The sequence below is a fragment of the Elephas maximus genome, chromosome 4 (genome assembly GCF_024166365.1).
Source record: "Elephas maximus indicus isolate mEleMax1 chromosome 4, mEleMax1 primary haplotype, whole genome shotgun sequence".
In the NCBI taxonomy this organism is placed as follows: Eukaryota; Metazoa; Chordata; class Mammalia; order Proboscidea; family Elephantidae; genus Elephas; species Elephas maximus.
In genome coordinates this window covers 37,386,197-37,409,268 of record NC_064822.1, presented here as the reverse complement: position 1 = coordinate 37,409,268, position 23,072 = coordinate 37,386,197, and the positions used below count along the sequence as shown (strand labels likewise).

General features: G+C 35.9%; 1 protein-coding gene across 1 annotated transcript in view; it reads left to right on the top strand.

The window, feature by feature from the left end:
* MALRD1 (MAM and LDL receptor class A domain containing 1) overlaps positions 1-23,072 on the top strand; it is a 958,969-nt gene that overhangs the window by 95,768 nt on the left and 840,129 nt on the right. Inside the window, exons 6-10 of the mRNA XM_049881884.1 lie at positions 28-129; positions 636-782; positions 5,485-5,645; positions 8,531-8,623; positions 14,125-14,332. Of these exons, the coding sequence (XP_049737841.1) occupies positions 28-129; positions 636-782; positions 5,485-5,645; positions 8,531-8,623; positions 14,125-14,332 (711 nt within the window). The remainder of the gene's footprint in view (positions 1-27; positions 130-635; positions 783-5,484; positions 5,646-8,530; positions 8,624-14,124; positions 14,333-23,072) is intronic.

Genomic DNA, 23,072 nt, shown 5'->3' with positions numbered 1-23,072 from the left:
CTTCTTGCCAATCTTTTAATTTAGCAGATGAAAGTTTACAGTGTCAAGAAACATCAAATACCAAGCAGGAGCTATGCAATCCAGATACAAATCTCTGCCAATTTGACTCTACAGATGGAGGATTAAGGTGTAAGTGTTAAATTGAGATGTCTGCCTGTTTGTGGGTAGGTAATTTTTAAGACTCAGAGGCCACTAATAGGAATACTCACCAGCCAATCTTTTTTTAACATTAATGTCCTAGATTTAGTTGGGGTGATGTTGGGTATCTTTGTTCATTAAAAATTTTTGCAATTTAAACTAAATATAATTTCGTAAAGTAGATAAGGTCTGATGTTAGGCCATTTAAAAAATTGAAATGGAGGCAGTGCTACAAGAAAGATTGGGAACCCACTTTTTTATGTCAATGAATCTCAGTTGGGGACTGCATATTTGGACCCATTGAAGAACTTTTGAAAGATAGTGTTGCTGCTACATTGTCAATCTTAATGAATCAAATTTTCCAGGTATGCGTTTCTGTGTGCATGTCTTTGAATCCCTTATTTAGCTCCAACATAAGCTGTGGTTAAGAATCTACCCTATTAGATGAAGTTCATCCACAAAGATTTTAAGAAAGACCTTTTTTTCCCCATCATTAGTGTGTCAAGCCTGTGGATTTGAATTTGGCATGTGTGACTGGTCATCAGAAGTATCTGCTGGACAAATTTCCTGGACTCTCACAAAAGCAAGAGAAGTTCCTGCATTAGAATCTACACCTCGTCAAGATCAGAGTGGTGATGATGAAGGTAGAAAATTAAAAAAAAAAAAAAAAACCCATTATAGAGCGGAGCCCTAGTGGTACACTGGTTAAAGAGTTTGGCTGGTAACCAAAAAGCTGGCAGTTCAAGTCCACCAACCATTCCTTGGAAACCCTATGGGGTAGTTCTAATCTGTAATATAGGGTCACTATGATTTTTTTTTTTTTTTATGAGTAGGAGTCAATTCGATGGCAACAGATTTATTACTATTATTATTATATATCAATTTTAGAATTGTGCTTAACTGTGACCAGTATTAAGACATTCATTCAGGGCTCATAGTGAACACACTATGTGTTGTTGGAAGTTTATTATACCATAGACATTGAACATGAAAAACAAACAAACACAAAAACAAAAACTCTTGTTTCCAGATAGCATAAAAGGAGAATTATACTAGATTTCCTATTTTAGTTTTTCTAATTTTTTTCTTTTATTTTTAGGAGTTATTAGGTTTTTGTAGAAGAAAAAAGAGAAAAAGGACTGAAAGGCTATTTATCAAGATTACTGGCTCTCTTTGTCACTGTTGTGTTGTCAACTAGTTGTTGCCTCTTATTCTACCATCTTACTTTGTGTGTTCTATTTACTTTTTCTCCCCATTGCCAGTTTTCTTTCTTTGTTAGAGAAGGCATTGTTAGTCTTTTATTTTTCTCCTGTTGGCCTGGAAGCTTTACTTAATACCTCTTATTTTTACAATTATTCTTAATTTTTAATTTTCAATAAACATTGTCTTAGGTTGGGTTCCCCAGAGAAGTAAAACCAGTAAAGCGTATAAATATATGTAAAACCAAAAACCAAACCCATTGCAGTCGAATTGGTTCCAACTTGTAGTGACCCTACTGGACAGAATAGAACTGCCTCACAGAGTTTCCAAGGAGTGGGTGGTGGATTTGAACTGCTGACTTTTTTGGTTAGCTGTCAAGCTCTTAACCGTTATGCCAGAGAGAGATTTATATCAAGAAAATAGCTCCTGCGGTTGTTGAGTCAGGATAGTCTGTTGGTCAGGATAAAAGCTTCTCCGATTCACACAGCCACAGGGTCTGGAGAACCCAAGATCAGCAGGTCAAAGAGCAGGGCTCTTGCTCACAGGCTGCAAAGATTGATGAGTCCCAAGATCAGTGGGCAAGACCACAGGAAAGCTGCTAGCTCAAGGCCTAAGAACCTGAGGTCAGACAACAGGAGTCAGCTGCAGCATCCAGAGTGAGCAAAAGCCCACCATCCTTGTCAGAATGTTCACTTATATTCAACGCAGGCCACACGTCCAAGGAAACTGTCTTTCAACTGACTGGCTACTCACAGTAGATTGCATCATGGAGGTGCTCACATTATATCAGATCTCATCATGGAAGTGACCACCGCACCAAACAACTTCTAGACTACATAACTGCCAAACTACTGAGAATCATGGCCCAGCCAAGTTGACGCATAAACTTAACCATTACAAACATCGATATTAAATTTCTTTAACAAATTCTGAAGTGTTTCAGTATTTCTTTCTCTTCAATTAAAGGAGAACTTCATTGCAATTTAACTGTCAATTTAACACGTTTTGTCTTTAACTGTAGTTTAACTTTCTAGAAAAGTTTAAGTTAATATCTTGTTAAATTCATACATTTACTAATATATTTTATCATTTTCTGTGCTCACCACTGTTTCTTTTATTTCATATCTTCTCTGTTGGTTCACTTTCTTCTTCCTTTTTAATTGTTATTTTATTAAGAGAAGATCTGTGCTGATGAACTCTTAGTCTTGTAATGCTTAAAACATTTTTAATTTGGCTTTACTCCTCAATAATAGTTTATCAAGTTATAAAACTTTTAAATGAATATTTTGGGTTTTTTTCTTTTAATTTCTAAGCACGTGGTGGTAATCCGTCTTTTCCTTCTGATATCTACAGTTGACATTGACAAGTCTGATCTCATCTAATTGTTTTTCACTTTCATGCAGATTTTAAAGTTGTTTTTTCTTTGATGTTCTGAAATTTCCCAGTGATGAGTGCAAGTGTTTGTTTTGTTTTCTCAGTGCTCAGAAGGCATATATTTCTTCGCTTATGGAAAGTTTCTGTTATTCTTTCTTCTTGTAGTTATTTTCTCTCAGTCCCTCCATTCTTTTCTTCTTTGAGTCCTATTAAACATTTATTGGAGTGCCTTAAGCTACACTCCGTGTCTTGACTGTTCTTTCTTATTTTTTATATTTCTTGCTCCATTTTGAGTTATATTTTCAGTACTGCTTTCCAATCAACTAATTTTCTGTTTTACTCTGTTCTATCCAGGTTATATTCTGTCTACTGAGATTTTAATTTTACCTGTCTCAGTTTATTTTCTTATGGTAATTTACCATTTTTTTCCCTTTATCTCCTTAGCGTCTTAACATACTTTTTAAAAGTCTTTATTAGACTTTTTTTTTCTAAATTTTATTTATTTTGATACTTTTGTTGAGAATACGTACTGCAAAACATACACTAATTTAACAGTTTCTACATTTTTTTTTTTTTTTTTTTACATATACAATTTAGGGACATTGATTACATTCTTCACGTTTGGTGAACATTCTCACCCTCCTTTATTGAGTTGTTCTTCCCTTGTTAACATAAACTCACTGCCTCCTAATGTTCCTGTCTAATCTTTCTAGTTGCTATTATCAGTTTGATACCATATAGATAATTCTTAAAAGAGCATAACCTCAAGGCAGAGCTTTTTTACTAGTTTTTTTTTTTTTTTAAGGTTTAAAGATTATCTAAGGGCAATAGTTTCAGGGGTTCATCTACTGTCCATGGCTCCAGCAAGTCTAGAGTCCATGAGAATTTGAAATTCTGTTCTGCGTTTTCCTCATTTTGATCAGAATTCTTCTATGTAGTCTTTGATCAAAGCATTCAGTAAAGATTGCTGGGTACCATCTAATTCTTCTGGTCTCATGGCAAAGGAGGCAGTTGTTCACAGAGGCAATTAGCCATACATTTCATACCCTCCTCCTATTCTTGACTCTTCTTCATCTCTTGCTCCAAGTGGATAGAGACCAATTGTTGTGCCTTGGATGGCCACTTGCAAGCTTTTAAGACCCCAGGCACTACCTGATGAACGAGGAGGGAGAACAGAAGCACTAAACATGTTATTAGGCCAGTTAACTAGGATATCGTATGAAACCATGATCCTATACCTCCAAACCAAGGAACTAAATCTCATGAGGTATTTCATTGAACATAAGCAGCCTCAGCAGCTGCTCTTTTTTTTTTTGTAAATATATCTATCACACAACTTTTGCCAATTCAACTTTTTACAGGTGTACAGCTTATTGACAGCAATTACAATAATTGGCTGTGCAACCCTACTCTTAATCAATGCAATTTTTCTATCATCATTAGCCCTTCTTTTCCCCCTCCCTCTTGCCTTAAAAGTCTTTATTAGACTTTTAACAAAATTAATTCCAAATTTTTCAATTTACAAATACAATTAATTATTTTTTTTTTTTGCAGTTTTTTAGCATTACATTTATACGTTTTACTTCGTAGGCCCTTTTTCAATGAGATTTGTTCTTTTCTTCCATGTCACTCTGTTATTTCCTACTGTTTCTTTCCATGTTTACTTCTCTTTGATGATTTTGTTGAAGCCTTACTTAGATCCCCAAGAATTTGTCTGAGTAACAGTGACAGTTTAGGGTTCATATTGCATGGGAATGCCGGGAATTTTGCAGATTCAGTCACTGAGCCATTGTCTAAGGCAGTGATTGTTGGTATATTTTCCACGTCATGTTATGAATTGGGTCCCCTAACCCAGCTTTTGGCTTTATTGGTAGAGTTTGACCCTGTTCCTCTATCCTTTTCTCAGCATTCAGATTAGTCAAAACCTAATCTGTAACAGCCTTCTTCTGATTCCAAAGCCCAAGATTTTCATGGCTTCAACCCTGCTTATTACTGAATATTTTGGTTCTGTTTCTCATCTTTTGAGATATTTTGTCTTGTGTTTGAGCTGCCTCTGTCTGTTTTTTTTTACGCTTTGATATTTTACTTATCTCTCCTTTGTGTTTGGTTCAGAGGACTTGATGCAAAGTTTGAACTTACAGTACTATTTTGACTAGAGTCTAACATTTCTAGTAAATGAGAATTTTACTTAACTTAAATTCATAGCTTTAGAACCTGCTGTGGAAATTTTTAGTAGCTTACAAAGAAATAAAGCATTTGAAAGACTTTACTTTTGAGAAATGAAGTTGTAAAATCAGAGAAATCAGTTTGTTTTTATTGTCTATATTGTTAAGTTCAAGAACAGTCCAAATTGGTTTTATATACCAGATGGGAAAAAATGAATTGCTGATATGTTTTATGTACTACAAAATCCATATCTAAAGTTTAATAGGGTTGTTCACATATGGTATTTCTATGTAGTTTGGTAAGAAAGAGGGCATTTTAAATTGTATTCCTTATAAAGTATAAAGGTGTTTCTATAAAATATAGAAAAAATAATAAAAAGGGAAAGAATTCTAGGAAGATAGAAGGCAAATTCTTGATTAAATAAAGATTACATTGTTATCTTTAAAATGATAACTTGGTGGCATAATAATTCTTAAATCAGTAAATTTTTTTTCATAAGAATATCGAACTTTAATATTGAGGGTATTATCAAAATTTGATTTCAGAAATTAGCTTATTTCAATCAAGCTAATTTTTTTTTTTTTAATAAATTGCTTTCTTTTTCAGGTTATTATGTATGGATAGGTGCTAAGCAAACTTTTAACCATCTAGACAGCAAAGCTTATCTGAATAGCTCTGTGTGTCACTGCTTGGGCAAGGGCTGCCATCTTCAATTCTATTACTCTCTGGAAGAGAGTGTTCTGAGAGTAGGGCTATATAATAATAAGGTAAGAAGACACTTGTATTTATTTCAAATTCATTGAATAAATGAGATGTCTATTCTTGACAACTTGTCCTCGTATCATTCACACACTTTCTAGTTGTATGTTGCTGTAGGTATTTTTTTTAACTTGACTCTATCTGGTAAGCTTCTACAAAGAAATATTCAGAAGCCAGTTTAGATGTTAATGTCTTGTACAAAAGTTAATGTAATAATTTGGACAATATTATTTTATAAAACTGTTAAAATTCATAAAATTCATAAAGGTAGATTAAAGATATTATAAGGTCGCTATGAGTCAGAATCGACTCAATGGCAAACGTTTTTTTTATAGGTCTAATAAAAATGAGAACTCTGGTATTCTGTAATGTGAGCTCTGGATTAATGCTCTGATGTGATCTGTTTGGGGTTTTAGAGCTATGTATCATTAAAGCTATAAATGTGATGGAAGTAAACTACTTGTTCTGGTACCAGTAGATATAGTTTTGTTGTTGTTGTTGTGTGCCGTCAAGTTGATTCTGACTCATAATGACCCTATAGGAAAGAGTAGAACTGTCCCATAGGCGTTCCTAGTATCTAAACTTTATGGGAGAAGATTGCCAGGTCTTTTCTTCCCTTGGAGTCACTGGTAGGTTAGAACGGCCAACTTTTTGGTTAACAGTCGAGTGCTTAACCATTGTGCAACCAGGTCTTCTTAGATAGTTTTAAAGACTGTGAATTATTGATTAAATCCAGACAAATGAATCACTTGAATTAAAAAAAATATTGGTACGTGAGGTAGAGTGAAAGTTGTAGTGGTAGTGCTGGTAGATAAAACAAATCTAGGCCCTTCTCTACCTGATTTTAACTGAAAGCGCTCTACAAGCGGGAAAACACCTGAGGCATTTTGAGAATTTCTATTCTGAAGAAGAATTCATTGAGAGATGAAAGTGAAGAAAACACAGAAGTCATTTTAGAAATGGGAAACATGTATTTGGCAATACTTGCAGGAATTCTGGCTGAGAAAGAAAGACAGTCAAGTATCAAAGTTAGTTTCCTTTAGCTCTGAATGCCTTGAATCAATCCAGCTGAAACTTCCACATGACATCAATCACATCCATTGTTTTCAAGGGAAGTTTATCATTTATTCCTACTGGGTGCCACCAACCGCCCATCAATAACATTTTCGTCTGCTCTTTTTTCTCCTGAAGTGTGAAACACCATAATAATTAATCCTCAGGTAGTAGAATTCTTATTACCGAGATACTTGAAAATTCAGCAGAAATCCTCCATTTTTCTCCCCAGCCTATCATATCACCTCTCCCAGTTTCTTTTGTGACATTTTCATCATGTTCTGAATTCTTTCTTCTATCTCCTCCTCTCCAAGGCACTCACAGAGATCTGAGACATAGTTAGGTAAGCACTTTTCATTCAAGGGCCTCATAAACTCTTCTTTGTTACTTGGCCTAGACATGGTTTCTAACATTCTGTGACTGTTATATTTTTTGTGACATTTTTGCAACAGCACTTGGTAGCCCCACTGTCTTACAATCAATTTGATATATTTCATTTGATTTGTGAAGGGATTGGGGGGAGTAGGGAAATAGCTCCTTACTACTTCTTTGGTTCTGGGAACAAACCAAAAACTAGGTTAAACTTTATAGGAATATGTTGTACCATTAATGCCTCAGCAATATTTCAGTTACTGCCACCTGTGCCATGTAAATCAGGTCAAGTGAGCTTCCAGGTAGTTTTTAACCTTATATAATTTCCAATTTCTCTTTTCAACAAAGGCATAGTTAAAAAAAAATTCTAGATTTTTGTTGTTGTTGTTAAGCTTAAGCGATAGCTAAAGATGCTTTAAAAAATGTAACCTAGGATAGTGCTTTCACATGTTATGTAATCAACTAATGCTCATTAAATGTTGAATGAGTTATTATTCTAAATTTAAACAGAAATTTTTACCATACATGTTCTAATCCTGAGAATTATTTTAATCACTCCTGAACATCAGTGATGAATTTTAAAAAGTTTAAATTCAGTTATGAATTACTGAAAATGAGCAATATCATCTAGAAGACATAAAAGGGCCTTTGATAGAATGACCGGAAAGTTAAACTACAGAAATATCATCTCCAGAAAATTACTTGTATTGCTTGGAACTTAGAATGAATTCTCCTATAAGGAAAATATATATAGAGAGAGAGAAAGAGAGAGAGAAAGAGAGAAATTGAGATGGTACAGGAAAACGTACCCTGTTTACCTTTATATTAAATGTTTGACTGCCCTATCTTTTCTAGTATCATGGCAATACTGCAAAATACACTAACATCAGTGGAATCAACATTTAGATTGTTAGTATTATTAATAAAAAAAAATAAGGTATTTGGAATTTTATTTATAAAGTGTGCTACTTTATTCCTTTTAAGATTCCATTCATATTTTAATTCTGTTCTTGTCTTCTAAATTCATAAAAAATTAAACAGTTTTACTACATGCTTGATTTCCTTATTTTTCCTTTTAAAAATGTTACACGGCTTTGAATCCATACCAACAACATTTTAGATTTTCGAGTGCTTGATATCATACAGTGAGCCCTGGTGGCTCAGTGGTTAAGTGCTGGGCTGCTAATCAAAAAGTGGGTGGCTCAAACCCACCAGCAGCTCATTGGAGAAAGATGTGGCAGTCTGTTTTGGTAAAGATTTACAGTCTTGGAAACCCTGGAGGGCAGTTCCACTCTGTCCCATGGGGTTACTATGAGTTGAAATTGACTCAAGGGCAATGGGTTTGCTGTTTTGGTCTCATATCATACAGGTAGGATAATCACTACTAAAAATGTAATTAAGAGAGCAGATATGTAAATGTGAAAGCAGAATTTGGGGAATGAGCAATACCTTTTTCTTTGTATCAAAGGAAGAAGAAATGTTGTGGACATACAACACATCAACTCACAGCAAGTGGGTCAAAGCTGATGTGTTAATACCAGAAGATATGGAGCAATTTAAGGTATAAGAGAGAAAAGAAGTAATTTTTTAAATCACTAGTTTAATTTTCAGATTTGCAGTAGTGAATATATCACCCATTGGTAAATATTTAAGTTTGGCATATAGATTTGTACATTTAGGGAGAGCAAGTACCTAATTCTTTTTATTGTACCTGGACCTGCTCAGGTCAAATTGCCCCTGAGTGGAGGAACCAGCTTGTGACTACTCTTGTTTAAAGCTTCCTCCTTCTCGATAGACTCCCTCCCTAGCATCTCCCAGCACCATGCACTGAATAGGGAAGCAAATCACATTATGAAGCAGATAACAGTTAACTATTATAGAAATTCAGCAGAAGGTTTTGAAGGCAGTAATTCATATTGGTAGTTGGACAAATACTGCCTTAGTGATAGAATGACTCTCTGGAGACTGCATGATAGAATTTTGCAAGACCAACAACTTATTCTTTGCAGATACCTTTTTTCAACAATGTAAATGGTGACTATACACATGAACCTCACCAGATGGAAAACACAGAAACCAAATCAACAGCATCTGTGGAAAGAGACGATGGAAATCTCAAAATCATCAGTTAGAAAAAGGCCAGGGGTTGATTGTGGAACAGACCATCAATTACTCCTATGCAAGTTCAAATTGCAGCTAAAGAAAATTAAAACAAGTCTGTGAGAGCCAAAATATGACCTGGAGTATATCCCACCTGAATTTAGAGATAATTTCAAGAATAGATTTGACACACTGAACACTAATTACTGAAGGCCAGGAAAGCTGTGGGGTGCCATCAAGGACATCATACGTGAGGACAGTGAAAGGTCATTGAAAAGACAGGAAAGAAAGAAAAGAGCAAAATAGATGTCAGGAGAGACTCTGAAACTTTTTCCTGAACTTAGATAAGCTAAAGCAAATGGAAGAAATGATGGAATAAAAGAGCTGAAAAGATTTCGAAGGGTGGCTCGAGATGACAAAGTGTTGTAATGAAATGTGCAAAGGCCTGATGTTAGAAAACCAGAAACAATAACTCTCAGCATTTCTCAAGCTAAAAGAACTGTAGGAAAAAATTCAAGCCTTGAATTGCAATTTTGAAGGATTCTATGGGTAAAATATTGAACAAGGTAGGAAGCATCAAAAAATGGAAAGAATACACAGAGTCACTGTACTAAAAAGAACCAGTCAATGTTCAGCCATTTCAAAAGGTAAGATACGATCAAGAACTGATTGTACTGAAGGAAGAAGTCCAAGCTGCACTGAAGGCATTGGCAAAAAACAATGCTCCAGGAATTGATGGAATACCAATTGAAATGTTTCAACAAGTGGATGCAGCACTGGAGGCGCTCATTCATCTATACCAAGAAACTGGGAAGTCAGCTACATTCCCTACTGACTGGAAGAGCTCTATTTTTATTTGTGCCCATTCCAAAGAAAGGTAATCCAACAGAATGAGGAAATTATTGAATAATATAATTAATATCAAATGCAAGTAAAATTTTACTGAAGATAATTCAAAAACAGTTGCAGCAGTACCTTGACAGGAAACTGCCAGAAATTCAAGTCAGATTCGGAAGAGGATAAGGAACCAGAGATATCATTACTGATGTCAGATGGATCTGGCTGAAAGCAGAGACTACCAGAAAGGTGTTTACCTGTGTTTTATTGACTGTGCAAAGACATTCAACTCTGTGGATCATGACGAATTATGGATAACATTGTGAAGAATGGGAATTCCAGAACACTTCATTGTGCTCATGTGGAACCTGCACATAGACCAAGAGGCAGTCGTTCAAACAGAACAAGGGGATACTGCGTGGTTTAAAATCAGGAAGGGTGTGTGTCAGGGTTATATCCTTTCATTATACTTGTTCAATCTTTGTGCCGAGCCAATAATCCGAGAAGCTGGACTATATAAAGAACTGGGCATCAGGATTGGAGGAAGACTCATTAACAACTTGTGATACGCAGATGACATAACCTTGCTTGCTGAAAGCTAAGAGGACTTGAAGAACTTACTGATGAAGATCAAAGACTACAGCCTTCAGTATGAATTACATCTCAATATAAGGAAAGTAAAACTTCTCACAACTTGACGAATAAGCAACATCATGATAAAAAGAGAAAATACTGAAGTTGTCAAGGATTTCATTTTACTTGGATCCACAATCAACGCACACGGAAGAAGCAGTGAAGAAACCAAATGGCATATTGTATGCGGCATATCTGCTGCAAAAGACCTCTTTAAAGTGTTAAAAACCTAAGATGTCACTTTGAGGACTAAGGTGTGCCTGACCCAAGCCATATTTTAATCACCACATATACATGTGAAAACTGGACACTGAATAAGGAAGACCGAAGAAAAATTGACACCTTTGCGTTATAGTGTTGGTGAAGAATGTTTAATACACCATGACTGGCAGAAAAATGAACAAGTCTGTCTTAGAAGAGGCACAGCCCGAGTGCTCCTTAGAAGCGAGGATGGTGAGACTTCTTAGGTACTTTGGACATGCTATCAGGAGGGACCAGTCACTGGAGAGGGACATCATGCTTGGTAAGATAGAGGGTTAGTGAAAAAGAAGAAGACCTTCAATGAGATGGACTGACACAGTGGCTGCAATAATGGGTTCAGACATAGCAACGATTGTGAGAACAGCACAGGACTGGGCAGTGTTTCGTTCAGTTGTACATAGGGTCGCTATGAGTCAGAACCGACTTGATGGCACCTAACAATAACAACAATTTACATCTTTATAACAAATGGATAATTCTACCTATACAGAGATGCATCTGAAATACACATATCCTCGATTGGAATGCTATCTCTTAGAAAAATTGCCTTGGTGTCTTGTGATGTATATAGATTATACATGTGATTTTATGCTGGAGTGTGAGTAATAAAATAATAAGAGTGTTTGTATTTGTGGCTGTTAAAAGAATTTAATTCCTTTACTATAATACCACTTTCATACCTTTTTATAAGTATTAGAAGATATAATCCAAAAGATATTGAGTAAATTTTTAGAATCTTATATACTGCAGAGGTCAGAATTCCTGAAAAATAGCAGTATTATAGTAATCTCAGCAAAGCTGAGGTTTATATCAAGCCTATTGAGTTAACATTTAGACACTATTTTACTTTTTCTAAGCTTATATAACTTTTACATAAATTTTATAACTTTTTAAAAAAAGGCTAATCCATTACAGTTTCTTCATCATAAACTAAGGATTTGTTTGTTTTGTTATTTGACCCAAAGATAAAATCAGAGTAAAATGTAAAAATAAATAAATTTGGAAGCTATTCTAGGTTTCCAAGCCTGTAGTAAATGTAATAAGATTTTCAATAATGTCCAACTTTTGAAATCTGAGTTTAAACTCATCAATTTTGAAATCCAGACTGATATTTCTGCATATCTGATCCCTTGCTGCTATGAAAATATATAGCTATAAGTCTAAAATTTATATATGTATATATATATGTTATTCATTATGGGGAAACTGTACATTAGTGTACAAACCTTTTTATTATTAGACATTATTTAAATGCAGTATTATTTTGTAAATTGTTAACTGTAGTTGCAAACTTAACAAACATATATATTGCCCATGGTTTTGAAAAAAGAAAATCTATTCAGAAACTTTAAACTGCAAGTAACTAAAAGGAGGGAGTCTTTATTCCCAATGTCTTACTTGCAATTTAACATCTAGTTCAGTGTGACCCATTGCTATCGAGTCGATTCCGACTCACAGCGACCCTATAGGACAGTAGTACTGCCCCATAGAGTTTCCAAGGAGTGCCTGGTGGATTTGAACTGCCGACCTTTAGGTAAGCAGCCATAGCACTTAACCACTACACCAATAGGGTTGCTATGAGTGGCAATTGACTCGATGGCACTGGATTTGTTTTTTTGGGTTTTTTTAGTTCAGTGCTTCACAATGAGAATCGTCATAAATGGAGGCAATGTTGAAGTTGTGAAGTATTTCATTTTATTTGGATCCACAATCAATGCCCATAGACGCTGAGGCCAAGAAATCAAACGATGTATTTCATTGGGCAAATCTACTGCAAAAGACCTCTTTAAAGAGTTGAGAAGCCACGATGTCACTTGGAAGACTAAGGTGCACCTGGCCCAAGCCATGATATTTTCAATTACCTCATATGCATGTGAAAGCTGGACAATGAATAAGGCAGACCAAAGAAGAATTGATGCCTTTGAACTGTGGTGTTGGTGAAGAATATTGACTGTATCATGGGCTGCCAGAAGGATGAACAAATCTGTCTTGGAAGAAGTATAGCTAGAGTGCTCCTTGGAAGCAAGGATGGCTAGACTTCATCTCACACACTTTAGACATGGTATCAGGAGGGGCCCGTCCCTGGAGAAGGACATCATGCTTGGTAGAGAGCCAGAGAAAAAAAGGAAGACCCTCAATGAGATAGATTGACACAGTGGCTGCAACAATGGGCTCAAACATAGCAATGATTGTGAGGATGATGTAGGACCAGGCAGTGTTTCTTTCTGTTGTACATAGGGTGGCTATGAGTGGGAATGGACTCGATGGCACCTAACAACAACAACTATTCAGTGCAATTCAATAGAACTTTGTAATAATGGAGACATTCTACATCTTTACCATCTGATATGGTAGCCACTAGTCACACATGGCTATTAAATATTCTAAATGTGGGTAGTATGACTGAGGAATTTAATTTTAATTAACTTAAATTGAAATATCCCCATGTGAATAGTGGCTGCCATATTGGACAGGAGAGAATTAGTCATCTGCCACATACTCAGCTGTTTATACTACTCCTTCATATTTGGTGCTAACTAGCCACGGCTCTTGGTAGAGCCTTAAGGAATACTAATATTATGACATTATCTCATATTTGCCTAGCAGTGTAATGGTTATTGCACTAATACTGTTTCAGGGAAGCTAGCAATTTGATTCAAGAGAATGAGATTTATTCCCTTTAACTGGCACTTCTTTGATGAAATAAATTATTCTTTAAGCAACTTTAATAGATTTTCTTAAATATTTATTCTTTTTAAATTTTATATCCTATATTTTGCCCTTTCCTATTTGCCTGATTTTTCTCTCATGCATTCAAATAATAGCTTCAGTAGATAAAACTAAGATGAGGTTATAGTTCTTATTTTACAAGTAAAGATAAATGCTTATTCTTTTTCTTGAAAATCGAAGAAAGAGAGTTACAGAAATAAGGACCACTGAACAAGTTTGCAGTCAAGAATATGATAGGTGGTTAGACTGACGTCATATTTCATGTGATGGTAAGTGTTTTTCCTGAAGCTTTAGTGGAGTTAATGTGTTCATCCGTCATCTAATTGTGGGTCAGGAATATCAAATATAAACTTTATTTTCAGTTGCATTTGATTGTTCTTTAAAGAAACTTGTCGTTTTTCTCAATAACGATTTAAACTGTATTATAATTCTCCAGGTTTTTTTTTTTTTTCTTTTTCAAGAGATTATAAGCTTATAACATCTTTACTTTTTTTCCTGAAGATTATTTTTGAAGGGACTCTTTTGAGCCAAAGAGGTTTCATTGGTCTCGATCACCTCTGGGTCTACGCCTGTGTACAGGCTCAATCCAGAGAGCTTTGCCCTGCAGATGAGTTCACTTGTGCTACTGGCCAGTGCATTGCCCAGGAATTAGTGTGTGACGCTCGGCAGGACTGCGCTGACGGGAGTGATGAGGCCCCGGAAACTTGCTGTAAGTGAATTAATGGTTTAATTCTCGGTGGAGAGCTGTCAGTTCACTGTTTACATGTTCAAATTCATGACCGTCACTGGATTTGTAGTAGTCTTGGTTTTGAACAAGGTAAAGTTAATGTGTATTAAATAAGATGAACATTGTCTTAGATTAATGTACATTCTCACTCTGAAGCTATCAGCACCGTTCCTTCGGGAGTCCCTATGTTCATTTAGTATTTTGGTGCAAGTTGCTAAAACTGCAAACTCTATTTGTTCAACAAATGAATAGTTGCGATTAGTGGAGAGGTGCGTGTGTGTGTGTGAGTGTGTGTGTGTTTTGGCTAAAGAGAAAAAGGAGTGGGGGAGGAAACCTTTTAATATCTTTCTTTTTGGAAGCATATATTATAGGTTTCTAATGATGAGGAGCAATCGACTTAACGATAACTGGTGGTACTCGTAATCTTATTAAATGTAGGATTTTTTTCTTCTCAACTCAATTCTTCAGGTCAGCCATGATGACCATGGAAATCACTTTAGCCCACTGTTGGAATCATGACTGGACAAAAAAGTCTCAGAACATCTTCCCTTCAGGGTTTTTATGAAGAGCCTTTGATAGGAGTGATTTAAAAAGATCCCATTACTATTCTAATCTAGTTATATTTAAAAGAAAATTTAATTTACAATGCTCTTGATGGTTCCTATATGAGGTAACTTAGCAACTAAAATACTTGTGTCTCTTCAGAAATGATGAATTTCAACTTAAATGAGTCCAGTTCCTATATCACAAACAAGTGTTTCTTTAACTAAAAATTTGACATTTATTCTGCTGCGGTGTCTTATTTTAGTGAGGTATTTTTTTGAGCAACAGAAAAATATTGCCACAAGATAAATGTCTCCTTTTTAAGGAAAATATTTTTGTACGATATGCTTCTGTCAATAGGTGAACAAGGATTTTATTAAGAACAACAGTGATGCAGGATAGTGAAGATAGGAAAGCAAGGGGAAATTCCCCTGCTGGCCAGTCTGTAAACAGCGATTCAGTTAATTCCTCAGACCTCTAGCTTAAACAAAATAGTCTATCAATTAGTGTGATCTTAATAGCATTTTTAGGTGGTTCTCTTCTTTCATTAAAAAAAAAAATGTGAGGAGCATTTTTCTCTAATGGGAATATGTAAGATTCCTTTATATGTTTATTTAGTTTTTCACAGACAATTCGGCCCATTTCTTTTGGGGAAATTCATCTTTCTAACAGTTTGTATTATTCTCTATTTGAATAACCAAAAAAATTTTTTTTTTCCATTCTTTTTCAATTACCCGTTTTGAAGCTTAGCTTCTCTAGTCTTTTTCCTGTGGCGAAACGTTCTTTATGTTCTCCTTTGAATTGGCTTTCTTAATCAAATTCCCACCTGGAGTATGTAGATATTTTAGCATCTGATTTTGGACATATTTTCCCATTTCTCTTCCTTTATCATAGTTTCTTTGATTACATATATGGCGTTTTTCAGTAGAATATCTCTTGATGCCATTCTGCTATTTCCATTGCATGAATGCAGGGACAGATGCCTGTGCCTTTTGACAGTGTTACTTCCTAGACTTTTAAGGTATATATATATCTTTCCCAATTTGTTACACAGACTGTTCTCTGCCATGTTGACAGATACTCTGCATACACACAAATAAAATTCCTCCTTCCCCCCTCCCCCGCCAAAAAGAGATTGAGCAATATACAGATCTGTGGTCAAAACAGTTTGGGAAGTTTTGTGGAAAAAAGTGGAACTTTTTTATTGTAGGATTTTTTTAGATCATTTAAAAAGCAAACATTAATTGTGAATCTTCAAAGAAGTAAATATAATATTCAAGTGAAAGAAGCTTAACCAAGGATTCTATACAGTGCATTTAATTTTTCCTATGACACTGTCTCTGGATGTGTTTCATGTTTTGAAAAAAAAAATTGTTGAATACTAAAATATTTCCAGAAGGTAAGGGGAATACTCATATGTATATTTAGTATAGCAAAGATCCTTGCGGTTTCTTAATATTATGAAAATGCTTATAATCTAAGTTGCGCTCAATGAATGAAATAACTCCCATTCATTTTCCACATATACTTTTTGCTTATATCATAGAAGACTGGTTCACTTCTGAACAGGATGACTCATGTGTATTTTAATTTTCACAAGCCGGAAGAATTCTCTTCAGCTGCTACAATGAAATTCTTTTTCTTCTGTTAGTGTGCTGTGGCGGTTAAATATGCAAGAGAAAGCTTTGTCATAATCTGAAAATATTACTCTACCTGATGAACTCGCAGTGCAATTTCTCTAAAATTATGAACATGTCACATCTCATGCTTCTATTAGAGATGATAAAGTGAATTCTATAATCGTAGAAGGTTAAAAGAAAAGCCACCAATCAAAATCAGTGTTTATAACAATTGTACATTTTATAACATGAATAGATGATTTTTTAGATTTTATAAACATGTAGCATTTAACATACATGAAATGATAAGGCATTTATCAGTTGCCAGAATGCATTTTACTCTCCTGGTATTCTTCAGATATTTATAACTTCGCCTTAAACTTTTTGAATTATGCAGGGGAAATATTAATGGAAGAAACTCAAGTTAGGTAACTGGGATTTGACTTATATTTTATAGTGCAGTTTTGTTCTAGAATACTTAGCTTTAAAAAATCCTTTCAAGTGTACTGGAGCTAATATCATCAGTAGAAACAGCTTAACAGTTTACTAAGATTTTCACAGAGGTGACTATACCATCTTACTTTCACGTATGTTTATTGCAATGGGTTTTAAAAAATTATTTTTCTTTTTCTAAGGAGAGTGGCATTTAGTGGTCTATGAAAAGTGTAATGATTGACATTTTAACTGATAAAACATGCAAGTAATGAAAGAGATGTTTTAAACTTTTGTCCTAAATCCAAATTTCAGCACTTAAATACAATCAAAATTAGTTTGTTTTGAAATATTCTTTAGATGTGTTTGGTTTAGTGACACAGACATAATTGTGAAAACTCTTCCTAAGGGTTTGATGATGCCTGGGTCACTTTGAACTTTCTATATCTATATTCATTGGTCTTATTGTCAACTTACAGCATTGCCTTGTTGCGGAATTAGAATGGTTACTTCAGTTACTTCAGTAGCCATAGCAGTGAAGAAGATTGTTTGCATGAACTTGCTTCCTTTGGGTAGCAATATATAATTTATTGCCTGAACTGGGGAGTATTTAATTGTTTGCCCAGACAGGGACACTGAGAAGGAAAAGGAGAACTACAAATTGTTATGCTCATATGACATGCATAAACTGGGGCAATGCTAGGCAAACTCAGAAGTGTGGTCATCCTACCCTTGGAAGACTTTCTTCTCTCAGGAAGTATGTCTCTACGAATTGGTGGTAACCATGCAGGGAGGTGGAAGAGTTCCTTGGCCAAGTTCATAGCTGTGAGTTTGGAATTTTCAAGTACATTTTGGAGGTGAAGTATGTATTTAGAGTCTTTCGTAACTGACCTATACAAGAGTTGTGAAGTGGTCTAGTAAGTGGCAAAGCTCACAGAAGACCAAGGAACTACACCAGAAGATACTCTCAGTGCCCAGTTACAGCTAGGTCATAATTGCTATAAAATTGCTATAGGGTGTCAAAAAAGAGAAGAGACTCTTCTTTGAGAAGTAACTTTTGATCAATAGTAGTGACCTGTAAACTTTGTAGCCTGAGCTGAGAAAAGCAAAACGTATACAGGAGCATTAGATTTTGCTAGATATATTGGAGAACTGCACTTCCTTGTCATATTGGTACAAGTAATGTGGAAGTAACGTGCAAGGCCTTTTCAATTATTGGAATATAGTCAACTATTTTTTGGTTGTTATTTTTTTGGGAGGAAGGAATCTGCTTAAGGGAGAAATTATATTTGCTTATAAAAAATGAAAATGTTTAATTGTTTATTAACTATATTACTTTCTAAGCAAGCATAGCTGAGACCTAAACATTTAATTTACATGTACAGGAAACCTAAGTGGCATTTCCATTCACATACTGATATTTAATATTTTAAGAACTGACATATTGCTGATGAAATATTTGCTAAGAAGACCAGGCATCTTTGTTTATAGAGATTTGAAGATTCTTTAATTATTAAGATATTGTGACCTTATTCAACATGCTGGTCTAAATTCATGATATAATTCAAAATTGAAACTGTTAAGAACAAGAATATGATGCTGGAGTCTTCTTAATTTTGAGATAAAGTCCCTAGCTTAGGTTGGCGTCATAGTTTAAACATAAAAAAAAAAAAAAACCAGAAAGTCCTAAACTTACCATAGGCAGATAGTGCTCTGAGTTCCATTTTCCTCTTTCACAAAATGGTGATAATTATACTTACATGTAGGGTACTCGTGAAGACTAGTAGTAAGGTATATAAAACACCTGTCACATACTTGTAGCTCAGTGGTAACATGTATGCTGTTACTGCTATTAAAGATGATAACATTATGATCTTAGCGAGCTTGTCAAAACACCGGATGGATTATTTTGATTCCTCCTCCTTCTCCCACTGTTACAGAAATGTCTCTGCATTAATGGGAGTATTTGGGAATATGTTTTTACATTAATTGTATTAAGTTATCTTCAAACCTACTATCTAAGACTGACTGATACTATGATTTTTGCTTTCCAAAAAAACCCAAACCCACCACCATCAAGTCGATCCTGATTCATAACGACCCTATGGGACAAAGTAAACTCCCCCTTAGGGTTTCCAAGGCTGTAAATGTTTATGGAAGCAGACTGCCACATCTTTCTCCTGCAGAGCAGCTGGTGGGTTCGAACTGCTAACTTTTTAGTTAGCAGCCAAGCACTTTAACCACTGCATCACCAGGGCTCCTGTGATTCTCACTTTAGAAATGAGGCAATTGAGGCCCATAAAAACTAATTTCTCAAGGAGGAGGAGCCAACATGGCACTATAGACAGAGGGACCACGCCGTCCCTCCACAGCAAAGACCCTAAAAACTAAGTAAAACAGAGACAAATGTCAATCCTGGAAGCCTAAGGGTCAAATGAAGGATAAAGAACCCAGCGAAGCACCGAATGGAATAAGAAACTGACAGAGAACGGAGAGAAAGGAGAGATATCAGCGGAGGTCCTCTACTGCTAATGCAGCACAGATTCACCATCTTGGACTCCTGTTGGAGATCGGCAGACAGGGAGTACAGGAAAGCAGCTTCACAGAGCTCCCAGCGGGAGACAGAACACTGGGTAACCAGTGATATACCTCTTCCCATCCCTCATCCTTCTCTCTCTGATTGACCCCTGCTGCTTCCTAGCTGGCTGCAGTCACTCCACCAAGAGCTGTGGGCTCCATGCTGCCACTTGCATTTGCCCTGTCCACATCGAAGAGTGGGGGACAGGGAGTTTGGGAAGGAAGTTTCACAGAGCTCCCAACAGGAGACAGAGCACCTGGTAACTACCAACATACGTTTTTCCAACCCCTACCCTATTTCCATCATCTCACCCATTTGTACTCTATTTCCCCCCACTGAGCCCCGTTTCTTGCTGGTTTCAGTCTCTTGGCCAGGAGGCACCGGCTCCAAATTTTGCATTTGCCCCAATCACATGGGCAAGCTCTGTCAGTGTTGTTTCTTTGTTGCTGGTGATGCTTTTCTCGCTTCTTTTGTTTCTCCCCTGACTCTCATCTCCTCCCCCTCCTTTCTCTCCAACACCTGACTCTGTGTGACATCATTGCTTCTTCTTGAAAGGTTGTGAAGTGCCTCTTGCCTGGGGAACTGCTTACCTGGTCTGTTCCACCACATTTGTGGGATCCCCGAGGCCTTTTTTGTTTTATTCTGTTCTGTTCTGGTTTGTTTTTCTTTTTGCAGCTTGGGAGCCCCTTCTTGCTGGGCTGTACTGTGTACCATGGGAGCCACTTCCCTGGTCTGTTTAGCTGTGTGGGTGGGATCCCTGGGGGTATTTCTTCCTCTTTTTTTTTTTTTTTTCTTTTTTCCTTTTTGTTTTTCTTCATTTCTCATCTCTCTATACTTACTTTCTTTTTCTGTCTCCTGAATACCTGATATGTGTCGACATCTCGGCCCTTTCTAGTCAGGCTGTTCTGAGTGGCCAAGGAACCACTTCCCTGATCTGTGCAGCTGCACGGGTGGGATCCCTGGGGAATTTTCTTTTTTTTTTTAATTTAATTTTTCTTTTCCTTTTTTTCTTTTTGTTTTACTCCATTTTTTTTTGTTGTTGTTTTTGTTTTTTGTCTCTCCACTCCAATGGTAAGCTCCCTCAGCACTCTTTTTATTACCTTTTCAATCTCTTCTCTTGTGGGTCTGTTCAGATTTTCAACATCATTTTGTGTTAATTTAATTAATTCAATCATCTTAATTTGTGTAGGAAGTATGTTTCTAGACATTTTCCATTTCCTCTAGGTTTTCAATTTGTTGGAGTATAGTTTTTCATGATACTCTATCATGATCCTTTTTATTTCAGTTGTAATGTCCCCCATTTCTTTTCTTATTTGGGTTATTTGCATCCTCTTCTGTTTTTCTTTTGTCAGTTTGGCCAGTGGTTTGTTGACTTTGTTGATCCTTTCAAGGAACCAACTTTTAGTTTTGTTGATTCTATTGTTTTTCTGTTCTCTCTTTCATTTATTTCTGCTCTGATCTTTATTATTTCCTTACTTCTGGTGGCTGTGGGCTTTTTTTGCTAGTCTTTTCCTATTTGTTTGAATTATGTAGCTAATGTTTTGATTTTGTCCCTTCTTTTTTGATGTGTGTGTCTATTGCTATAAATTGACCTCCAAGGACTGCCTTTGCTGTGTCCCAAAGGTTTTGGTATGATGTGTTTTGATTCTTGTTTGATTTTAGGAATTTTTTGATTCCATCTGTGATTTCTCCTGTTACCCAGTGGTTTTTAAGCAGGGTGTTATGGAGTTTCCATGTAATTGATTTTTTTTTCCTGTTCTTCCTGTTGTTGATTTCTACCTTGAGGGCGTTGTGGCCAGAGAAGATACTTTGTATTATCTCAATGTTTTAGATTTTGAGGGTTGCTCTGTAGCCTAAAATGTGGTCTATTCTGGAGAACATTCCATTTGCATTGGAAAAGAATGGTACTTTGCAGCTGCTGGATGGAGTGTTCTGTATATGTCTGTGAGGTCAAGTTGTCTGATTATGCCCTCTAGCTCTTCTGTATCTTTGTTGAGTTCCTTTCTCAATGTTCTGTCCTTTACCAAGAGTGGTGTGTTGAAGTCGCCTACTGTTATTGTGGAACTGTCAATTTCTGTTTTCAGTGCTGGTAGAGTTTGTTTTATGTATTTTGGAGCACCGTCATTGGGTACGTAAATGTTTATTATGATTATGTCTTCATGATGGATCATCCCTTTAATCATTATATAGTGCCTTTCTTTGTCTTTTACGGTGGATTTTGTTTTAAGGTCTATTTTATCTGAGATTAGTATTGCCATTCCTGCTCTTTTTTGGTAGCTGTTTGCTTGATATATTTTCTTCTATCCTTTGGTTTTTGATAAATTTACATCTTTGTTTCTAAGGTGTGTTTCTTGTAGGCAGCATATTGATGGAGGGGGGAGGTTGTGATGTGTGAGGCTAAGATGGGTATGAGGAAGAAGATAAAGAGGAGAAACAGGAGCCAATAAAACAAATAAGCCAAACAACATCCTTTAAAGAGATAGAAAAACCCATCATTAACTTTATGTGGAAACGGAAGAAGAATAAAATAGGAGGAGTCACACTACCTGACCTCAGAACCTACTATACAGCTATGGTAGTCAAAACAGCCTGGTTTGGTACAACAACAGTTACATTGACCAATGGAACAGAATTGAGAACCCAGATGTAAATCTGTCCATCTATGGTCACGTGATCTTTGATAAGGGCCCAAAGTCTGTCAAATGGGGAAAACACAATCAGTTTAAGAAATGGTGATGGCAAAACTGCATGTCCATCTGCAAAAAAAAAGTGAAACAGGACCTATGCCTCACACCATACACAAAAATTAATTCAGAATGGATCAAAAACCTAAATATAAAGCCCAAAACTGTAAAGTTCATAGAAGAAAAAATAGGATCAATGCTAGAGACCCTAATATATGGCATTAACAGGACACAAACAGTAACCAACAACACACAAACTCCAGAAGATAAACCAGATAACTGAGATCTTCTAAAATTTAAACACTTATGTTCATCAAAAGACTTTATGAAGAGTAAAAAGAGAGTCTATAGAGTAGGAAAAAATTTTGGCTATTATAGACAAAAGTCTAATCTCTAAAATCTATAGGGAAATCCAAGACCTCTACAACAAAAGAGAAATAATCCAATTAAAAAATGGGCAAAGAAAATGAACAGACACTTCACCAGGAGAAGACGTTAAAGTGGCTAACAGACAAATGAGGAAATGCTCAAGATAACTAGCCATTAGAGAAATGCAGTTCAAAACCACAGTGAGATACCATCTCACCCCAGCTTTATTGGCACGAATAAAAAGAAAAAAAAAAAACAGAAAATAACAAATGCTGGAAAGGCTGCAGGGAGATCAGAATTCTTATGCACTACTAACAGGAACGCAAAATGATACAACCATTTTGGAAAATGATATGGCACTTCCTTAGAAAACTAGAAATAGAAATACCATACGATCCAGGAACCCCACTCCTAGGAATATATCCTAGAGAAATAAGAGCCGTGATACAAAGAGACATATGCACACCCATGTTCATTGCAACATTGTTCACAATAGC